Here is a 19,124-nt window from a genome sequence, read left to right as displayed (position 1 = left end):
AGTCCTTGACGTGGTACATTGCTAAACATATTTTTTTTAACATAATGGTTTCAACTTGTTACCTGTGCGTGTGGGTAGGATGGTCTGTCTGGTGGTCTGTGGTCTGTCTGTCCCCAAATGCTGAAGAAAAAGTGCAAGTTGTTTCTCCTTTGGGGCTTTGTCCAAGCCAGTGGCTATCAGGTAAGAGCCAAACTGTTCTTTCCATGTCTTCAACTGTGTAGGAAGGTCATCTAGCATGGGCAAGAGGATGCATTTGAGCTAAAAAATGCTAGTGTGTGCATGTTGGACCCAGGACCAAGTCTATGAAGAGTTTTCTAATTAATGTCATAGAAAATACAAATCAAAGCAAGAATTTGGCCCATGTGTCTGAGTTACTCTGCAAAAATTATGACCAAGTAATCAAATCAGATATGTACTACTGTGTATGTTATAAAGAAAACATTCTGACCTCAGTTTAGCAACACTACATCATGGTAAGAACTCTTCAGTTTTCCCACTTTATATGATTTATGATGTCAAATAAATTCATTTGCAGCAAATGTATCATCTGTTTTTCAGTGACTCACCAGTGCTGGTGCTGTAGGTGCGAACAGTGGTGTCAGTCAGAGGTGGTGAGCAGCCTGAGTCTATGGATGCTGTGTCGTCATCTTGGGAACAGCCAGCCTGGATGGCTCTCAGGTAGCTATGGCTGCGTGATCTGAAGCATGTTGGCATGGGCAAGTCTGGAGGCTCTGAGTTGTCCTGAGAGTGAGAACGGGAATCTCTAAATGTGGACTCGGAGCTGCGGTCCTCATAATGATGACTCATTTCCAGGTCTCGTAGCTGCAGGAAGGAAAGGACAAAATTGGTAAAGAGGGAGCAGTCGTATAGCCAGGAGAACAGCACTCTGTGACAGGGTTTGTTTTGGTCACAGTAGCTGCTCCCAGAGCTGAGGGTGAATTACTGACTGCCCATCCTCCACCGGTGAGACACATTTGATAGGATGCTATAAAACGGCACAAGAGGTGTTAACCGTGTAACAATTAGGGACAAAAAATACAATCAGCACTAAGCAGTGCAGAACAGTGAGCTCTTCAACCCCAGTGAAGCCAGTGTTGCTCCTCCTCCTTCACTTCATGATGGATTATGGGCTGTCATTTCATCGTTAAAATGTGTTTTCATTTTTTGACATTTCTTACATGGCATGCTACACAAAAAGCTTGCACAAAATAAAAGAAATGCCAAAAGATATCACTTTGAAAAGTTTTTAGTATGTTTTATGCAGCACCTACAGGCTGATAAAAAAGTCAGAGACTTCTTTTGAAGAGTAAGAACCAGCCTTGCAGATGATGAGTTTCATATTCTGTTGAGTGACTGAAACAGGAGTCAGAGTGTGTTTGTGGCAAAGTTAATTTGATGGTTCAGTGATGGCTGAGTTCAGGAGAGGCAACACAAAGGAACACGAAGCAGAAAGTCTGGGTGGTTTCAACTCTACACATTTTAGAAATCATGTTAAATGTTGGATGTTTTCACTTGTTCTGATTCAAATGAATTTTGTTTTGGTACAGCTTGACCTCAAAACGTCTGAATTATAATGAATAATACATTTGTTTGGTGTGCTGCTATGCAAACAAATTAAAGCAATAAATTGGACATATTTGTTGTAATGCTGTGACCTGTCAGAGATTGGGTGCAAATCCTGTGCTAATAGCCTTCATGATGTTCATCATCTTAGTGGCCTTGTCAGTGTGAGGCTAATAGCTCTTATGTAAGTAGATGAATTAGACTTAAACCTTCTAATGTCATTCATTTGGATTTTAGGTTCAAAACATTGATATGAGATACATTTAGAAAATAGGGATTCTTTGTTCACTGGAAGCTCATTTTGTCGGTCTGTACTGTATCTGTGAAAATACAAATTATACTACGGAAATTAGTGCTTGTTAGTTAAAGGCAGACAAAGAGATCTTTGAAACTCACTGGTGGTTTGACAGTAGAGCGTTTGCTAAGAGCTAAGTGATGTCAATTTGAGCAAGTACATATGCATTATTTTGCTGAGCTAAAGAGAGAAAAAGAGACACAAACATTCACATTCATTATCTGGCCCCTGAAAGCTCACAAATTCCACATTCACTGCAATCCCAGTCTGTCCTGTGCAGGTACTGACCTGTGCCATGCAGCTACGTCTGCCTAACGTGCTGCAGGCCTGGCTGAAGTCATCATCATCCCAGGGTGGCAATGATGAGCCTGTACCCCCAATGCAGTCTAGATTGTCCAGGCTGCGATTATTGGAGAGCTCCCGGAGAGATGGAAGACAGCTGGAAAGAGGAGTAAGATAAAAGTGAAAGTGTGAAAGAGTACATATTCTGGGAAAACAGTTGATGTTAATATACAATGACGGGAAGGCAGAAGGGAAAAATGGATTGAGGGGAGAAAATGAACAATCAGCAAAACCAGGAACTGAAAGAGAGATAAAAGGAGGATAAGATTGCTGTTCAAGTTATCCCTTTCATTTCCACTTTCACTTATGAGCCATCATGAATCCACATCTCGACTCATTTCCAATTTCATCTAATTTCAGCATCAATTGTTGTAGCATCTGAGCATGCAAAGCCAGCGATGTCAGGCGACGCATGTCTGTGCCATCATGGTGCCAAAGACAAAGAACAGGTTCAGGTTTATTCAAACAGCAGCTCTGTTGTTACAGCTCATGTTTTTACATATTCTTTGTTGGCACACAGTGATAGTTACATGGCAGTGAGCTGCCATGCCATGGTCTAAGCACACAGGTGTCCCCTGTTCTTACCAATTGAATAGTTTCAACGCTACTTTTCACCTAAAAGCACCAGCAGATGGTATTCACAAGCTTCAGCTAGGTTGGCAGTTGTTGGCAGCGGGATATGTATTTGGCATTTGGAGTTGCCACTGACTTTATGGACATTTGAGGAGGGCGCAGTGCAAAGTCAATGATTGTAAATGATCCAATCAGACATAAGCGTTTTGCACCGCACCCCTGAGACGTGGCTTACAGACCTATCACTGACCTGCTCATTGATCTGCCCAACTGGTGCAGAGAGGACACACTGTGGAGTGGAGACCACAGGGCATCCAGCTCCCCCTGCAACAAGGTGTATTCCAGGGTTCTGCTGCTCACGCCAAACAGGGTGAAGCAGACCGGGAGAGAGTGGGGTTGGTCAGGGATTGGCAGTGGGAGTAGGGTTAGTCATTCAAACACGCTTTAGGGAAGAATAAATCCTTAAATTTCTATACATAGACTTTAAAGGGATTTCAAATCTTATGTGGAGGTGTGTATGTCAGGTAGGCCTGTGGCTGTGTTTCTCAGTGATTCCCTCTTGTTTCGCTTGAATGGGCTCCTTTCTTACATCAATACTCTATCATGGATCCAGCCAGAAATATGCCCCCTGTTGATGTTGCTGAGAGTCTGTATATAGTTCAACACTGACATTTTGAGGCTGCAACCTCCAAACTTAACAAAAAACAAGAGCTGCTTTCTAGAAGCTATTGTCATAAACATACATTGTATTTATAAATCTGAATACATTGGCAAAAATCTGAAAACATATCCAAAATACATGACTCAAAACATGAATATTCATGGTAAAAGACAAAAATAAATTGAATCATTAAAATTTCATAATTTTTTCTCAAATGCCTGCTGACAGTCATTTGAGATAGAAACTTAATAACACAGAAACTACTTTCTTAGACAGCTGCTGCCAAACACTTTTTGCCCCTTTAGAGCATCAGGAGCTCTGAAACCGAGTAGTCTTTACAAAACATGACACTTCTGTCTTGCTTAAATTTGTTTAACATCGTCTCGGACACAAATGAAAGAATATGAATATATTTTCATTTTCATAAAAAGGCACAATGAACTTAGATATGTCCCATTGCACCTGCATTGTATACTGTACTGCACAATATATCTGCTTCAGAGAGCATGTAATTTAAAGACAAGTGTGGCGCAGTGCCACTCAGTCGGAGAGATGAGACTGATTTATGTTGATTTAATGGTTGAGTGGAAACAAAAGTCTGTCATATTGTGTAACTACACTGATGTTGTCTGTTTCCTGTTTGCTAGAGTGATGCTTTGTGGGTCCAACAGTAGGAAGGTAAATCACAGATGAGGTATGGTAGTAAGGCTGGCATGTGGAGGCCAACAGGGAGTCTGACACCACTTAATTCTATGCGTGAGTAAGCGCAGCGTGGACTGTGTGTGCTTGTGTTGCATGCTGTATGCATTTGTATTTTCTTGAACACTGGCATGATGAGACTGGGCATGATAGTTTCCTTCCTGTATGCACAGAAATGGTTGGCTTATTTATTTTCTTTTGATTTTGATGATTTAAAGACACTAAATAGTAACTTTCCATCTAAGCATATTCATTGTAGTATATACGTAACTGATAACTTTAAGTTATACATTAAAAATATTACTGAGGTAATCAAAGTTTTAACAGCATCAGAAAACATTAATAACTCAAATTCATAATCTGTCTGATGTTAGTTCCTTTTTGAAAAGACCTGACCAGTAGACTGGGACTGATAAAATTTTGCAATCCTGTATTTTCAATTTTAATAATGGGGCGTTTGAATTGTGAATTATACCAACATGCTGTTGGATACTAATATGTAATGCATAATAAAGCTTAGTTTGTTGTCTTACTTTCGTTGGGGTAGCTGGTCGCTCAGAGACTGCTGCGTAGCCCTGAGGTAGCTCTGGCGACGAGCTGTGGTTTTTGGCGAGGGTTTGGGGCTTCCCTCCGAGTCGTCGCTGTCTTCCATGTCTCCCATGGCCTTCACATAGCTACCACTGCGCATCCGCCGACATGGGATTTCATTGGCACCCCCGCTGCGACCTAATGTGCTGCTCCAATCCCCCTACAGGCAGCATTAATTTGGTAAAACATGTCTTTAGTTTTTTCACAATCTATGTCATTCCTTTACCACTGTATTACTGCTCTTGATAGTACAGAGAATATACACATTGGCATTAATGAGTGTAAAAATAGGCACTCTGTAAATATAACTTTTATCAAACAGTACATTGACTTCAGACTTACTCACCCTTCGTCCAACCTGTAGGTAGTTGCAGGTTAGTTCCTGTTGGCAGGATTTGGATTTGAGCATGGACCTGTCCAGAGTAGCTGAGCCCTTCTGAAGGACCTGTCTTGGGTGGCCCATTGTCAGTGTGGACCAGGACCCTCCTTTCATATAGTCACTATCATTTATTACCATTCTTCCTGTTCCACCTATTCCACCAACTCCTCCATCCCCAGGCATAGAAAGTGTCTGATACTTCATGTCATTGCTGCTTTTGGAGGAGCTGATTGTGTTGTACCCACTGTGGATGTATCTGCTCTGGCTCTCCTGGCTGTCGTGGCCAGCTGGACGTCCCAGAGTCATCATGGCCATGGTGTTATGGTAGCTGCTCAGATCACTGCTGTCCAAATCGTCTGAGCTCCAATAACCTGACATGTTGGAGCGTGGTCGCCGCTTAGCAGTTGCTTCTGATTTTGTTCCCCGATCTTTACTTTTGGCCCTGCGATTCTGCTTTCCTCCATCTTCAGTGCCAGATGAGCCTCCACCACTGCCAGTAGAGCGTCCATTGACTCCTTTCATGTTGTGGCTCTCCAGTGACTGGGACTTTGCGAAGAGCTTCTGCACTGAGTGCAACATGTAACGAATGCGACCAGGACTGTCTGTGCGCTGCTTGGCAGTGGCAACAGCAGTCGTTCGATGAAACTGCAACGTACTGAATCCGTCATGGCTTCCAGGTAGCTGCTTGTCAAACTCCAGTAGACTTGGTGGTGCCTGGTTCTTGGTCATATGATGTGATATAGTTGCTGAGCCACTCGTAATCATAGGTGTTCGTCCACTCAGCCCTGCCATGCCCATGCCCATGCCCATGCCTGTTCCCATACCCATGGACATGGATGTGCCCAGGGTTCCTGTACTTATTCCCCCGATGCTGTCCCCAGGTGGGGAGAAGTCAGATTGATCATAGGAGTTGTATTGAATCCTGGGGAAGGTGCTGCTGTTGGACAGCTGGTTGTTGAGGGGCAGCATGCAGTCTGGTGGAAGGGTGCCTGGGTTGGCTGACTGATAGAGATGAGGGTCCATGGTCCCATAGTGGTCCATCGTGGGGCTCAGTAGGTAAGGGCTGCGTGGCAGGGTGCTGATCCTCTGATTGTAGAGGGCGTCTGGATGGCCTGAAGAAGGTTCACAGGAGTCAGACAGGTGTCTGTTACGGTTGGTCCCCAACCCTTTCATGGTGGCAAGGAGGTCCAGCCCTCTAGAAGACCCCCAGGCCAAGTAAAGGTGACTGATTACCTCGAAGGTGATTCCTAGAAAACAGAGAATAGCAGGACAGACAGACAACACAAGAGAGAGGAAGGAGGTTTAGAACTGGTTAATACAGTACTGTACAAAACACACAGACACATTCAAACGCAACAACGCCTATTAGCTTGGCCACGCCCACTCATGAGTCAAACCAGACTACAATCAGGCTAGTTGAAGGGCTGTGAGGGAAATACTGTGCAGCTTTCCATTGCTACCCACAGCAAACATCTGTGTTCAAATGCTGGAAGTGGATTGAAAAACAACATGTGGAACAATGACGAGCTGCAGCCAGTGGGCCAGGGCACACATTATGTGAACAATTGCTGGCAGTCATCCATAACACCAGACACCTCCACAGTTATGTGGGGCTACAGTACATGCCAGCAGTCAGTAAACAAATATCACATTTGGAACAAGAAGATTAGAAGAACATTAATTCACAGGGCACAAACATTTCAATTCATTTGCACAAATCAACATATTACACTTGTTGTTGTGCGAAGGTGTAGAATTGGATATTGAATTGTGTGCCCTTTTATCAGAAAACAAACAAACAAGAATGATTAGAGATAATAAAAGAAAGTTTGCATAATATACCTGCTGTGAAGAATCTCTGCATATCTTACAGGTTAGTTGTGATACAGAACAGCTAAATCTTTGGGAGAGCCCTTTCTTTCAGCTTGTCTCTGCCCATCTGTTTCTCTTTCTCTCTCTTCCTCCACTGTTCCCTCGGTTTCCTCTTCCCACCTCCAGTAGATATCACTGGCGCTGGTCACTGTGCTCCTGTCCTATCTTTGCATGGCGAGCCAAGAATGGCGAGCAGACTGTCATAGTGAAACCAGTAAAGAGGATTTGACCAGTGGGTGGTGGGTTGCAGGAGTTGGCAGCCACATCTCCTTGTCCTCCTAGTCATGCTGCACCAATGCCCTACCTGGCAAGGCAGCAAGGGTGGTACTTTTTGTCATGGAAATGAATAATGGATGAGGGATACCATGTAAGGGTAAAGCAAAGGTGATAGAAACATTTAAGCTATTATTATTATTATTATTAATATTATTCTTCTTATTATTATTATTATATTATTATTATTAACAAATGTATTGAAAGTAAGACACATTTTAAGTAAAACTTATACTGTTCTCTTTTTCTGGTTTGTGAAGAATATATGACTAAATAAAGTCTAGCAAGTATCTAAAAAGAAGTGATTCTTTTAATCATTCCTGCTGCACTAAAGGAGACCTGCAGATATTATTGTTGAAAGTTGATTTCAGTCTCAGTGATGTGAACGCAGTTTATCAGATTGCTGTTCTACTTTGGGTCTACAGGTTATCTGAAACTCCAGAACTGGATCTTTCCTTTTCTACAGCATGTGGATCCAACCGGAAATCATTTTTTGGCCCTTTATCACAAATGTTTCCTGAATCCATCTGTCATGTATCATTAGTCTTGGCAGCTGCAGCTGAATGACACATTTAAATCAGCCCCCATAACTCGCATGTCAAATATTCTTTTTTTCCTTGCACATTTTGGTGGATCAAATTCCTCTAGAAGATTCATACTCTAATACTAGTTGAGAACAAAACTAATATAGTAGTTAAAAATGTAATCTTATCTTCATCACAGTACATTTATTCTTAATTTATCCAGAGGTATAAATGTTACTGCAGACTTGTTTGCTATAGGGTGTGGGCTGCAGTCTATCCATGACTTCCCCACTTTAATTATGGCCAGGTACTCCTTTTGCAAAAATCTAAAAAGATGAACGACAAACTATGACTTAAAGGAGGGAACAGCGTTGCCCCTTTGTTTTCCTCACTTATAGTTTCCCAGGTGAAACAGGCTATTTGAACTGTCAACCTTACAAGTATTTCATTTCTAAAACTCAAAAATCAAGTTGGAAATAAGTCCCCCAAAACTGTTGTATCTCAGTCTGGTCCATTTTTTAAAAAGAGAAATCTACAGAGAAGACTGATCTATTTGTTAATGTGTTGTAAGGAAGGATATTTGCTGTAAATCACCTTCAGAGAGTTGATGTGATAATTGCACGTACAGACAGACAATATGTGACAGCAGCTCACTTACAAGATTGCACATTATTCACAGCACAATGTGATCTGATTGTAATTTACTGTTTTAGAGACTCAGGTACTAAAATGTTTTGTGTTACCTTGCTTTTGCATAATATGTACACACGCATATTACCGCAACACACTTCTAGCAATTAGTTATTTGCGAGAAATCTCCATATAAATTATAAGCCTGCCTTTCTTGCCACCATTATTAGCATGCTGCAGGCACAGGCTCATTTAGTGTCATTAACAGAGCCTCTCTGAGTGTCATCTCTGCTGATAGGGTCAAATCCTCTAAATCCTTTTACACCACATTAGCTAACTGCCTCATATCCCGTCGTGACACGCCACTCAGCTAAGCTTAGCATACCCTCCTCAATGTGTCAACCAGTATGGCTCGAAATGACAGTGATAGTCACATTATTAATGGAGGCAGGATTGTAAACTGTACACTGTCAGTCAAAAGTTTTAAACACTTTAGCACATTTACAAAATGTTGGCGTTTACTCTTAATGCACAATAAGTGTAGATGATAAAATTACAGTCATGAAAAAGTTAGTGTGTCTTTTTTATTTTATAGTAGATGTCCTATAAATTGTCTTGAATCTCTAATGCTTTAATTCAGGATTTGTAGCAGAAAACAAAAGTTAATTTGTTTGTCTTATAATTGACATATTCTAAATGATCAAGTTGCTGACTTTTCAATGCACTGCTTTAATAATTTTTATCCATTTTTATTTATTTAAACATTATTCAAATTGTTCGTACAATATGAATTACTTGGTCAAATAAGTAAAAAGTTACAAGGATCAGTGTGTGCACTCTGTCCACTCACCCTCTCAATAAAAATGTTAGATCATTTGGTGGTTTGAGCTCACCAAGATGACACAAAATGCTTGGAAGACGCTGCAGGAAACACGGTTTCCATTAAGCAGGGCAAGTATAATTACAGAGGTCAAGATAAATTCTGACCCACGGGAAAGAACAATAAAAGAATTCAGATCAAGCTTCTGCATTCAGCAGCTCAGTGCTGGATAGACAAGTGTATGCGTGCATCTCAAGTCTGTGTACAGCGCAATACAAGAACACATGAATGTGTCTGTGTTTGTGTGTGTTTTTACACCCTGCTTGGAGCGTCTGGTTGCAGTATCTCCCTGCCTTGTGCACTGGGGAGCTACCATCTGCTCTTCCAGTGGGAAAAGGGGCGTTTGGCACCAGGTCCAACTCATGACCTTAGTGATTCCCTCAGCCACCACAGCCTCGGAGCCACAGGCAGTTCACACGGCTAACCAGAGGAGGGCAATCACACTCAGTACAGGCTGGATTATATTTCTGCCAAGTCCCATCACTCTCTAGTGTTTTCATACAACATGTGTGCATGTCATTACTTGTTCAGGTCAGAATTCATAGAATAATTTGTCATTTACAGAATCTGAAAGAAAGTGTTGGAGAAGGGATCAAATGGACTGATGTCAAGTAATGTTTAAAGTCCCTCACCAAACTAAATAGTAAATGGACTATACTTTTTGACCATTCAGGACTTCAAAATTTTACAAAACACATCACATTCACCCATTCATACACACATCATACACTAACAACATTGGCTGCCATGCAAAGTGCCAGCTGCTCATCAGAAGGGAGCTAATCACATTTACACACACTCTCACACCGAGGGCGCAGCCTTCGGGAGCAATTTTGGGTTCAGTACCTTGCCCAAGGACAATCTGACGTTCCAGATGGAGGAGCAGGGGATTGGATCACCAATATTCTGATTCGTGGAAGACTTGCTCCTGAGCCGCAAACCATAAACTATATTGAAGCAATCAATATCTTTTCTTGTGATGCTCATAAATGAGAGACTGACTGACTGAGGGAGTGTTGCTTAATATAAATCACTTTTAGAGGAAGCAGAAAAAAGGGTTGCTGTGAAATGAATTAAAAACATGAACTGCCCTATCTAGAGGCAGTGTTTAATTTGTCCATTCTGGGCCTACTGTAGAAACATGGCGGTTTAAAAAGGCAGAGTGGAAGAGGACCTGTGACATCTGTAGATATAAAATGCAAATTCTAAGGTAACAAAAATATGACAATTCTTATTTTTAAATGATTATAGTTGTATGAAAACATAGTTAGGCATATTCTATTCAATTTCTGTGATATTGTGTAAATAGAAACCCCTAACACAATTAAAGGTCCAGCCTTTAAATGGAAAAGTATTCTTAGTAGTAGCATAAAATGGAAATACTCAAGTTTTCAGTAAGTGCAGCACATAAGTAAATGTACTTTCCTTATAATTTCTCAAAAATACTACAGCAGTGGCACAGAGGGATGTAAGATGTTAAATATCAGCACAAAAGAATAGAAGTATAAAAAGTATAAAACAATAGAAATAAAAAAGAGGTCAATTTTTTGATCTTCAAACATCCGAAAATCACGTGTAATATATAACTTTTCATTATTTTTGTACTATCTGTCAGTGTTTACCCAAATAGCCCATTTATTTACATTTAGTAAAACACCTGTCTGTCAATATTTGACCATGAAAAAACACCAATACAAATACAGATTTCATCCATTTTAATTCAAGCAATATTTCCTTATTCCAAAAAAAAAAACAAAAAAACAGTGAGAATTTTTATTCCCAATATTTTCATTGACAAACCTGAGCTTTGGTCTCCTGGAAATATCCAAGCTGATTGCTAGATTGTGTATCAAAACGTATCTGGCTTGTCTGTGTTGCACCCCTTGAGTTGCCAGGTTTTTCTACTGGTTGCCAGTTTCTAGATTGGCAAGTCTGTGGGCGGACAGATTAAGATGAGAGACTGTGCAAAGGACATCATCTCCTCATCTGAGCAACACTGTACAGAGAGAGGCAGTTTGTCAGAGCACAGCTCAGTCAGGCAGTGAGCCCATCTGCTCCATAGGCTTACAGCAATGCCCTGGAAGACAGGGGGCAGATCTGTGTGTGTGTGTGTGTGTGTGTGTGTGTGTGTGTGTGTGATGTGTCTAAAGGCAGTGTGTGTTGCATGTAACAAGGGAGGCGAATGCTTACAGACTGCTGGTGAGGAGGAAGGGACAGAAGGAAGTGAGGGAAAAGCTGTGGGGAGAAAGGTGTCGGTTTTGACAGCAGTGAAAATGAAAGCAATCCAAAGGGAATGAAGAAGGTGTGAAAATGAGTAAATGTGTTGTAAACTGAGCACAGGGGAGAAGAAATATAAAGTGAAAATAAGAGCAGAGGAAATGAGTGACAGAAATCAGCAAGTGGAGGAGGAAGAATGAGAGAGGATAGTGTCAAGAGAGTTATGAGTTTGCATATATTCAGGACATGTTTAGTTGAAGAAATCATATTCTGGAGGAGGAGGAGTGTTTGATGTATGTGTTTATCCCAGAAAAGGTGTGAGGGTGTAAATGAGTGTGAATATGTGAGGCATATGCATGTGCAAGATAATTGCCTGCGACCGCTTGAAAAATTTGAATTATCTTGCTTTAAGTTATGATATGATTGAATCATTTGTCAGTCACTGAATGCCTCTGAGTGCAGAGTGAAGACACAAACACTCACTTGTATGTATGTGTGTCACGTAATTAATAATAAATAGTGTGTAATGTGTGTGCATGCATGCGTGTGTATCTGTGTGCATGTGGGTGTGAAGCAGGCTAACCTTGTCCTAATTACACTCTATCTGTTCCATCAGTGCTGTGCTCTGGCCTATTTTCACGGCTATAAATTTACCACTCTCCCCTCTGTTGTGATAGATGACCCACTCATTTTAGCCCATCTCTGAAGACTGCGAGCCAGAAAGGAAGTCGGTGAAAGACAGCGGCACCACTTCACTGCTTATGATGTGCGGCAGAACTTTCCATGTCCTCAAAAACTATTTCTTTGTGTTAAGCTGATACGTTAAAAAGGTGCGCAGTGTGACGTTGTTTTTGTTTATCCAGATGAGGAAAGCCTTGTACCAAAAAACTGTGAATAAATTTAGGAGTTGAGCGTGCCATCTGGAGATCTCCAGAATGTTTTTGTAGAGTTTTACATTTAAGAAAACAGCTCAGATTATTCACATAGTCCTGATTATCATGAAATACTAGCAACAGTTAGAGACTTGCTGTGTATTAAGCATCTAGGTCAATAAAAACAGGTCTGAAAAATACACTATTCTGTCTTGCCAAAATAACTATCTTATTTTAAAATACCATAATTACATTTTGCCATTAATCTCCACAATATTTACACATGAATAATATTAATATTCAGCATGTCAACAGGTTTATTGGTTGCGAGGGCTCAAGGGTCATGCAGTCCAAATTCAATTCAATACAAATAATATTTCAAATAAATTAATAAAAACACTGAAATCCCACTTACAGGTCCTACAGTGGTGATAACCAATTATGTTCTGCATGTTTATGTAAAAATATGTTGATTTCAGTGCTGAATTATTTCTCAACCTATTTTATAATCCACATAGTAAACAAACACAGAGCTTTCTAAATGTTTGCACTTTGTTCGTTTCCACGTCCAAAACCAAATATGACTGCAAATCAGACCAAAACAATGCATCTGTATAAACTAAACCACAGAGCGACTGTGGATTTGAAAATAACATGCTGGAAAGTGAAAACATTTAATCCTAAAGCCATATGAGATATAAAATGATCCATATTCCTTTTCTCCTTCACCTCTAATCTGTGTGGCAGCTGTTGTCATAGCCATGTTCCTACATAAATCATCCACCACCACCCTTTTGACCTTGTTGATGTCCCTTTGTGGATCTATTGGTGCAGTCTACCTGTAGGTGTGAAGTGCTCTACTGAGCACATCACCAGGCAACAGGCAGCATTAAGATGGACTAGTGAGCATGATGCTATTGAACAGCTTCCCTTCTTATCAATCAGTTGTGACGATTACAGCTGATAGAGTCACATTTACCTTCATATAAATCTCACTTTTCATTTAAATTATTTCTCCATAACATGACCCCTTTATAGTGTGAGATACAAACATATACTGTATGCATATATTCATATATGATACATTTTAGGGGTCAATATGAGCTAATATAAGGCTTCAGCAGTAGCAAATTAAATGGGTATCTTCCAGAGTCACCGACTTTTTAGCATGCCATTCACAGTGTTTTCTTGCTGAGCAGCAGCAACACAGAATTTTGCACAATAAAGGATGTAACTTGAGGATTATTGATTTCTTCTTTAACATTAAAACTGTTCAACGTTGGGAATTCCTCGCAGACATTATGAACAGGAGGACTAGTAGTTATGTAGTACTGTGTAATGATTGACTTTAACTGAAAAAATCTGAACTGCTCTTTTCACTGATGAATCTGCAGAAAGCAAGAGTTGTAGGTTAGCTTCTTGAATTAGCACCAGGTTTGAAAGGATCGATGCTAAACCTTAAAGATATAACAAATCTGTAGCCAGTTTTAAGATGAAGACATGGCGGCCACACATGGCCTAGTGCTACTTAATTCAACAGTGTATTTTTATATTTGGGAACAACACTGAGATGGGTGTCTCTTGCTGGGTCCTGCACGCAGGGAAGAACAGGGGGGAAGAGAGGGTTGTGGGCTACAGCTGTGGCCTCTATCTCTAGATTCAGGGCAAATCAGAAGAACTAATGCAAACAGACATAGAGATATGCACATGTGCATGCACGCACACTCGCACACAGACACTGGCATACTTTTATGAATGCACATATATTAAGATGCCTGAATTCAAAGACACTTTTCAAACACACAATCTTGCACAGAGACACACACCATCTTCCACTCACAGTATCCACTTCAAAGGCTAAAAAAATATAGCATTATCTATTATACTGAAGGCGCTACATGCTCTAAAACCTTACCTATAAACCTCAGATTTTCTTTGATATCAAACTATTACATAATATCAGAGTAGTATCTTTCCAATTATATGCTATGGCAAACAACATATGCATCAGTGAGTATTAATATTTAAAGTTCAGGCCAGTATTCAGCTACTCTTTCATGATTATGAACTAAAACTGAGGATAACTTCCAGAGTGCAAAATATAAGAAGACGTTTGATGTTTTTATAATGAGTAAACTTTTATAAGACCTGAAAGCATTAATGATCTACTACAGCTCTCAAATCTTATTCCTAAGTTTCAGCTCATTATGTGCTGCGTCTGTTTCTGTGACTTGCTGTAGCGCATGTGTAAATGTGTGCTGGGAGCAGTCACCCACAGCCTGTTATGAACAACCACAGCACAGCTATAAATCCCACCAGGATAAGCCGTAAAACCTCAGCCACTTCAAAACGCCCTTGGCCTGACACACAATAGCCATGGTTCAGTGTAATACATCCACGCAGCCTTGACCTCCGCAGAGGAACCAGCGCTGCAATGAGATTTCCTGCTGTGAAAAGGAGAAGGTGAAAAGTCACTTCCTGTGGAGATGTGAAGGATGGTCATGTGACAGGTGGTAGAGAACAGGGGTCCCCTTCTGCACACCAAATGGGTCAACCCTGCATCCATGCCTCACAATCCCCAGGTGACGTCACAATAATACCCTAATGGCCGTCTGTCAACCCATCAACCCATCAATGGCACAGGGATGAGCCATTGCCATGACAACAGCAATAAAGGCATCAGAACAGGCAGAGATGGTATGTATATACAGTTTTATATGACACAGAGAGTTGACATTTAAGGGACGTGAGCTCGAGCACTGTTGCCCAAAGTTACATGGATAGATTATATGACAGTACAGGCTGATGGGAATGTCATTAGTTTTGTGGGTATTTGGTAATAGAGGATGAATGTATTATTATTTCAGTCTGAACCAAAGTGGTGGACAGGCATTAGGATCTTGGAAGCCACTAGCGAGGCTAAAAGTCACATGACATTTTGATTTTCCTCTAATTACTATGTTCAGACTATTGTTTCATGTTAAATAAGCTTTAGCATTACTTGTTCACTCACTCCCTAATGCATGGTTGTGTGAAATTGTAATGTTTAATGTTTCACCATGCTGCAAGTGTGAAACATATAGAATTTCTCTCTCCATTTACTTTATTTGTGTTCTTTTATTTGCATACTTTTAGCTCACAAAATACATTATGCCATGAAGTAAAAATACTCATTTTACCTCTGTGGTGGGAAGGTCAAATGGCTTTTTATGTTGTAGCACCTGAGGAATGAGTCTGACATGCTGCACAATGGCTGAGATTAAAACCAACTCAACAGTATTTGGATTTACATACAATAATACAAGATTGTTTTAATGTATATAAAAGCTGTAAACAATGCTCTATTGTCCTGCTGTGTTCTCCAAGTGGGGGTTTATAAATTAAAGGCTATTCTACTACATTAAGTCTGCTTAATCAACTGGCTCCCATGAGCTTTTGTTCCCACTGCGGTTTGATTATCACCACTGAGACTCATTACCTTGTTAAACTGCAATGAAGCAGATATGTGGATCTTTGCTGATAGGATTTCTGAGTCAGAGAGGATGTTGACCTTGACATAGTAACACAGAGTGACATTAATTAATTTCTTACATGTTCTATTCACAGCATGAGTGGGCTGTGTGTTTTCGAGTGAGTTCTTTCATGGTGTACTAGAACATATGCATTTAGCGAATGTTTTCTCTGCTGTGACTCATCTAAAAATACACACATTTCAGAGCTGAAGGCGCATGTTATCCCTGGAGGTAACCAACAAGTCATCTTTGCTACAAATAACATAACAAAAGGTAGAAATATGGTGGTCATGTTTGAAATATGTTTGGTATAGAAACTTAAAGGCAGTAGTAAATAGAATGAACTGTTCAGGTGTTATAATTTATATTCAATGTGTAGGACAATAAGAGCATTTTGAAGCTATCCTAGTCAAACTAAAAAAATGTTTCTGCGCCTGCTTCTATCTGTCTGCGCACATAAGAGTTCTACACACTGATTCAGGGAAATTGCCACAGTCTCCTTGCCTTTGTGCGCTGACGGCTAGGAGAGAGTAATGCATCAATCACAGCTGTCCTTTGCAGCCCTCTCCTCCCTAAATTCTCATTCACACAGCGAGCTCAGCTTTGATCCTAGTGTTTCAATATTGCGGCCGTATCCTTTCTGTCTTTCCCCCTGCAAGGCGATCATTGATCTGATTATCCCCTGGCAAATGCTGCGTGTCTCACTTTGACCTAAAAAGGAAAGCATGAATTAATCCGCCACGGAGAAGGTTGTGTAGTTAATTTATTATCAAGCGACTGTGCACCTTTTGTGCGCAGTTACTGTACAAAACCCGGTGTCAAATGCAACCTCCGGATACAATTTTAACACCTCTTGCATGGCCTATTGTGAGTGTGATGTCAGCTATACCCTCTCATCCTTCACCCCAGGGAGACTCCCATCAGGCGCCTTATGGGAAGGATTGAGAGAAGTCCTGTGAGTGGTGCTTCCTGTTATCTCCTAACCGCAGCAACACGTCTGGCATAGCCCCGTTCCTGCAGAAATGTGTGCACGCGTGGGTCCGCTGAGGAACACATGTGCCTGTGCGTGTGAATGTCAGGGGCTATATTTGTAGATACATGCATGTCTGAGAGTGCGTGTGTATATGTGTGATATAGGAAGCGTGGATGTGAATATCTGAGAGAGAAACTACAAAGACAGGATATTGTGTGTGTAGGAATGAAGGACACTGGGGCTTGACATTGAATATGTGGTTTTTATGTGAGAAGTGGTGATTCTTAAATTCAATCTGGTGCACTGCTAATGTACTATTCAGTCCATAACAACCACAACATAATGCTGCAGACACAATGTTCAATGATCTGTGAAATTTTACAATCATGTTTCCTCTATTTTCTCATTATAATTACATTGTTACAATGTACAATTACAGCAGAGCAGGGATAAAAACTTCATCTTCTCAAGTCATTTCAGTCCATAATTAAATCCTATAAATCTTATTTTCATGAGGTAAATGAAAAAATCTTCCATTGTTGGAAGAATATTTCAACATGTTTCCTATACAAGCTAGAGCTTGTTTCTAGATAGGAAAAATGTAGGTTGGTGCACTAGAATAAAGAAAAATATAGCTGATTAGAACATACTTGAAGCTGAAATATTCTTTCTGGTTTCTAGTTTAAAGCTGCACTAATCGATAATTTTATATTAAGAGTTTACTCTAAACATGGATCTACTTTTTGTTAAATGCAGTATAAAACGTCTGTACAAATTTACCTAAAATCTCACATTCTTATCCTCAGTGATTCCCTGAAAGCGCCAGCTTCTTATCTTTGCTGAGAGCAGCACTGACTGATTGCACTGCCTCGAGAACTGCTTGAAAGCTACAACACCAGTTTCCAGGTGCGCAGAGAGCCCGTCCTGCCGGGTTTTAAATACAAGAACTGAAGCTTCTGGAAAACTCGCTGGAAAGTCTCACATCCTCATCCATTATTGATGGAGCCTTAAGCCTTCCTTGTGCTCGGGATGACAAACTAAAACCAGAAGTGGCAACTCTGTAGCATAATACTGAAGGAAGGGGTTTGTGTTTGAAATTTGAATTTCACTAGCTTGTCCTGTGTGAGTCATCCTTTGATGTCCCATCAGCATGTTTGCAGGGAATAGCAATTAGCTCCAAATAAATGAAGTCAGTGGTGAATGGAGTTGGCGAGTTGAAGGCAGTTAAAGTTTAGGGGTTCAAGGCTAAGGCTTTGTGAGTGTTTGTGTATTCAATTACAACTTTCCGTCAGTTCAATTGATTTAAAAGCAACATTACCGGTTGATGATTGCTGAGGTCAGGGAAAGGACTTACATTGGCAGCTCATTTCTCAGAGGTCTGGATCTGAGTAGGAGGAGGTTTCCTGAAAGAGATATGAGCAAAACTGTGTCAGTGTTTATGTGTGTTATGAACCCATACAACCATGTCATTCTTTACTTGTTAACTGACAAAAAAAACCCTGAACCTTTTGCTACAGACACACACACACACACACACACACACACACACACACACACAAAGAGATGAGGATAAAGCTTTGCCATGCAGCATTGAGAGTCGGGTTAAAATAATCTGAATGAGAAGCAGTGCTTGAGGGCAACTTGTGTTCGGGCTCAGGCCAGCAAAGTATCAGCAGGCAGCTCCACCTTGTTGTCTTCTTCACTCCCTCTGCCCTACTTTCTCTCTCTCTTCCTCCTCTCTCACACCTTGGAGGGTAGTACAAAGGCACAGACTCGCTTTAGCACATTTCAATCACGACAGTCTCGCACTCATCCATATTCCAGTCGCTTTTATAACACCTGCAGTGTAACAGAAGCTATGACAATGTTCAATCAGGGCTCCTTTTACGCCAGGCCTCTGCAAACAGTCATTCACTCACCATGCATCCTGTGATCATACTACAGTTCACGCTGAAGAGTCTAGTCAGTGCCTGGATAGATGATTGTGTGTGTGCCTTTGGACATCAACAGTATTTATGTATGATTCAGTTTATTACACTGTTAAGTTATATTATGACTCTGTTGAACACACTACAAACACTGTCTTTATATATTCTTTCTCATTTCTACTGTCAGAGAAGGAGTTCCAGCTTATCAGCACCAACTACAAAGACCATACTTTGACAAGTGCCATCTAAAATCTGCAGCATAACGAGTTTTAAGGTCATACATCAAACTGCATCTCTGCATTCTTATATTGCATTATGGATTTCCCTTTTCCTCAAATATTCA

General features: G+C 40.6%; 1 protein-coding gene across 3 annotated transcripts in view; it reads right to left on the bottom strand.

The window, feature by feature from the left end:
• The window catches only part of dlgap4b (discs, large (Drosophila) homolog-associated protein 4b), a 99,786-nt gene that overhangs the window by 16,768 nt on the left and 63,894 nt on the right, over positions 1-19,124 (bottom strand). Inside the window, exons 3-9 of one of the 3 annotated variants that reach the window (XM_027279549.1) lie at positions 18,208-18,256; positions 5,068-6,347; positions 4,667-4,881; positions 3,024-3,125; positions 2,147-2,297; positions 567-822; positions 63-230 (exon numbers count right to left, since the gene is read on the bottom strand). In XM_027279549.1, coding sequence (XP_027135350.1) covers positions 63-230; positions 567-822; positions 2,147-2,297; positions 3,024-3,125; positions 4,667-4,881; positions 5,068-6,273 — 2,098 coding nt within the window. In that variant the 5' untranslated portion in view covers positions 6,274-6,347; positions 18,208-18,256. Of the gene's footprint in view, positions 1-62; positions 231-566; positions 823-2,146; positions 2,298-3,023; positions 3,126-4,666; positions 4,882-5,067; positions 6,348-6,942; positions 6,980-18,207; positions 18,257-19,124 lie in introns of those variants that run through there. The other 2 variants (XM_027279548.1, XM_027279550.1) reach the window with 2 other exon arrangements.

This window comes from Larimichthys crocea, chromosome VI (assembly GCF_000972845.2).
Source record: "Larimichthys crocea isolate SSNF chromosome VI, L_crocea_2.0, whole genome shotgun sequence".
Lineage (NCBI taxonomy): Eukaryota > Metazoa > Chordata > Actinopteri > Sciaenidae > Larimichthys > Larimichthys crocea.
The sequence above is the reverse complement of the archived record's forward strand: the minus strand, read 5'-3'. Positions and strand labels throughout refer to the sequence as shown.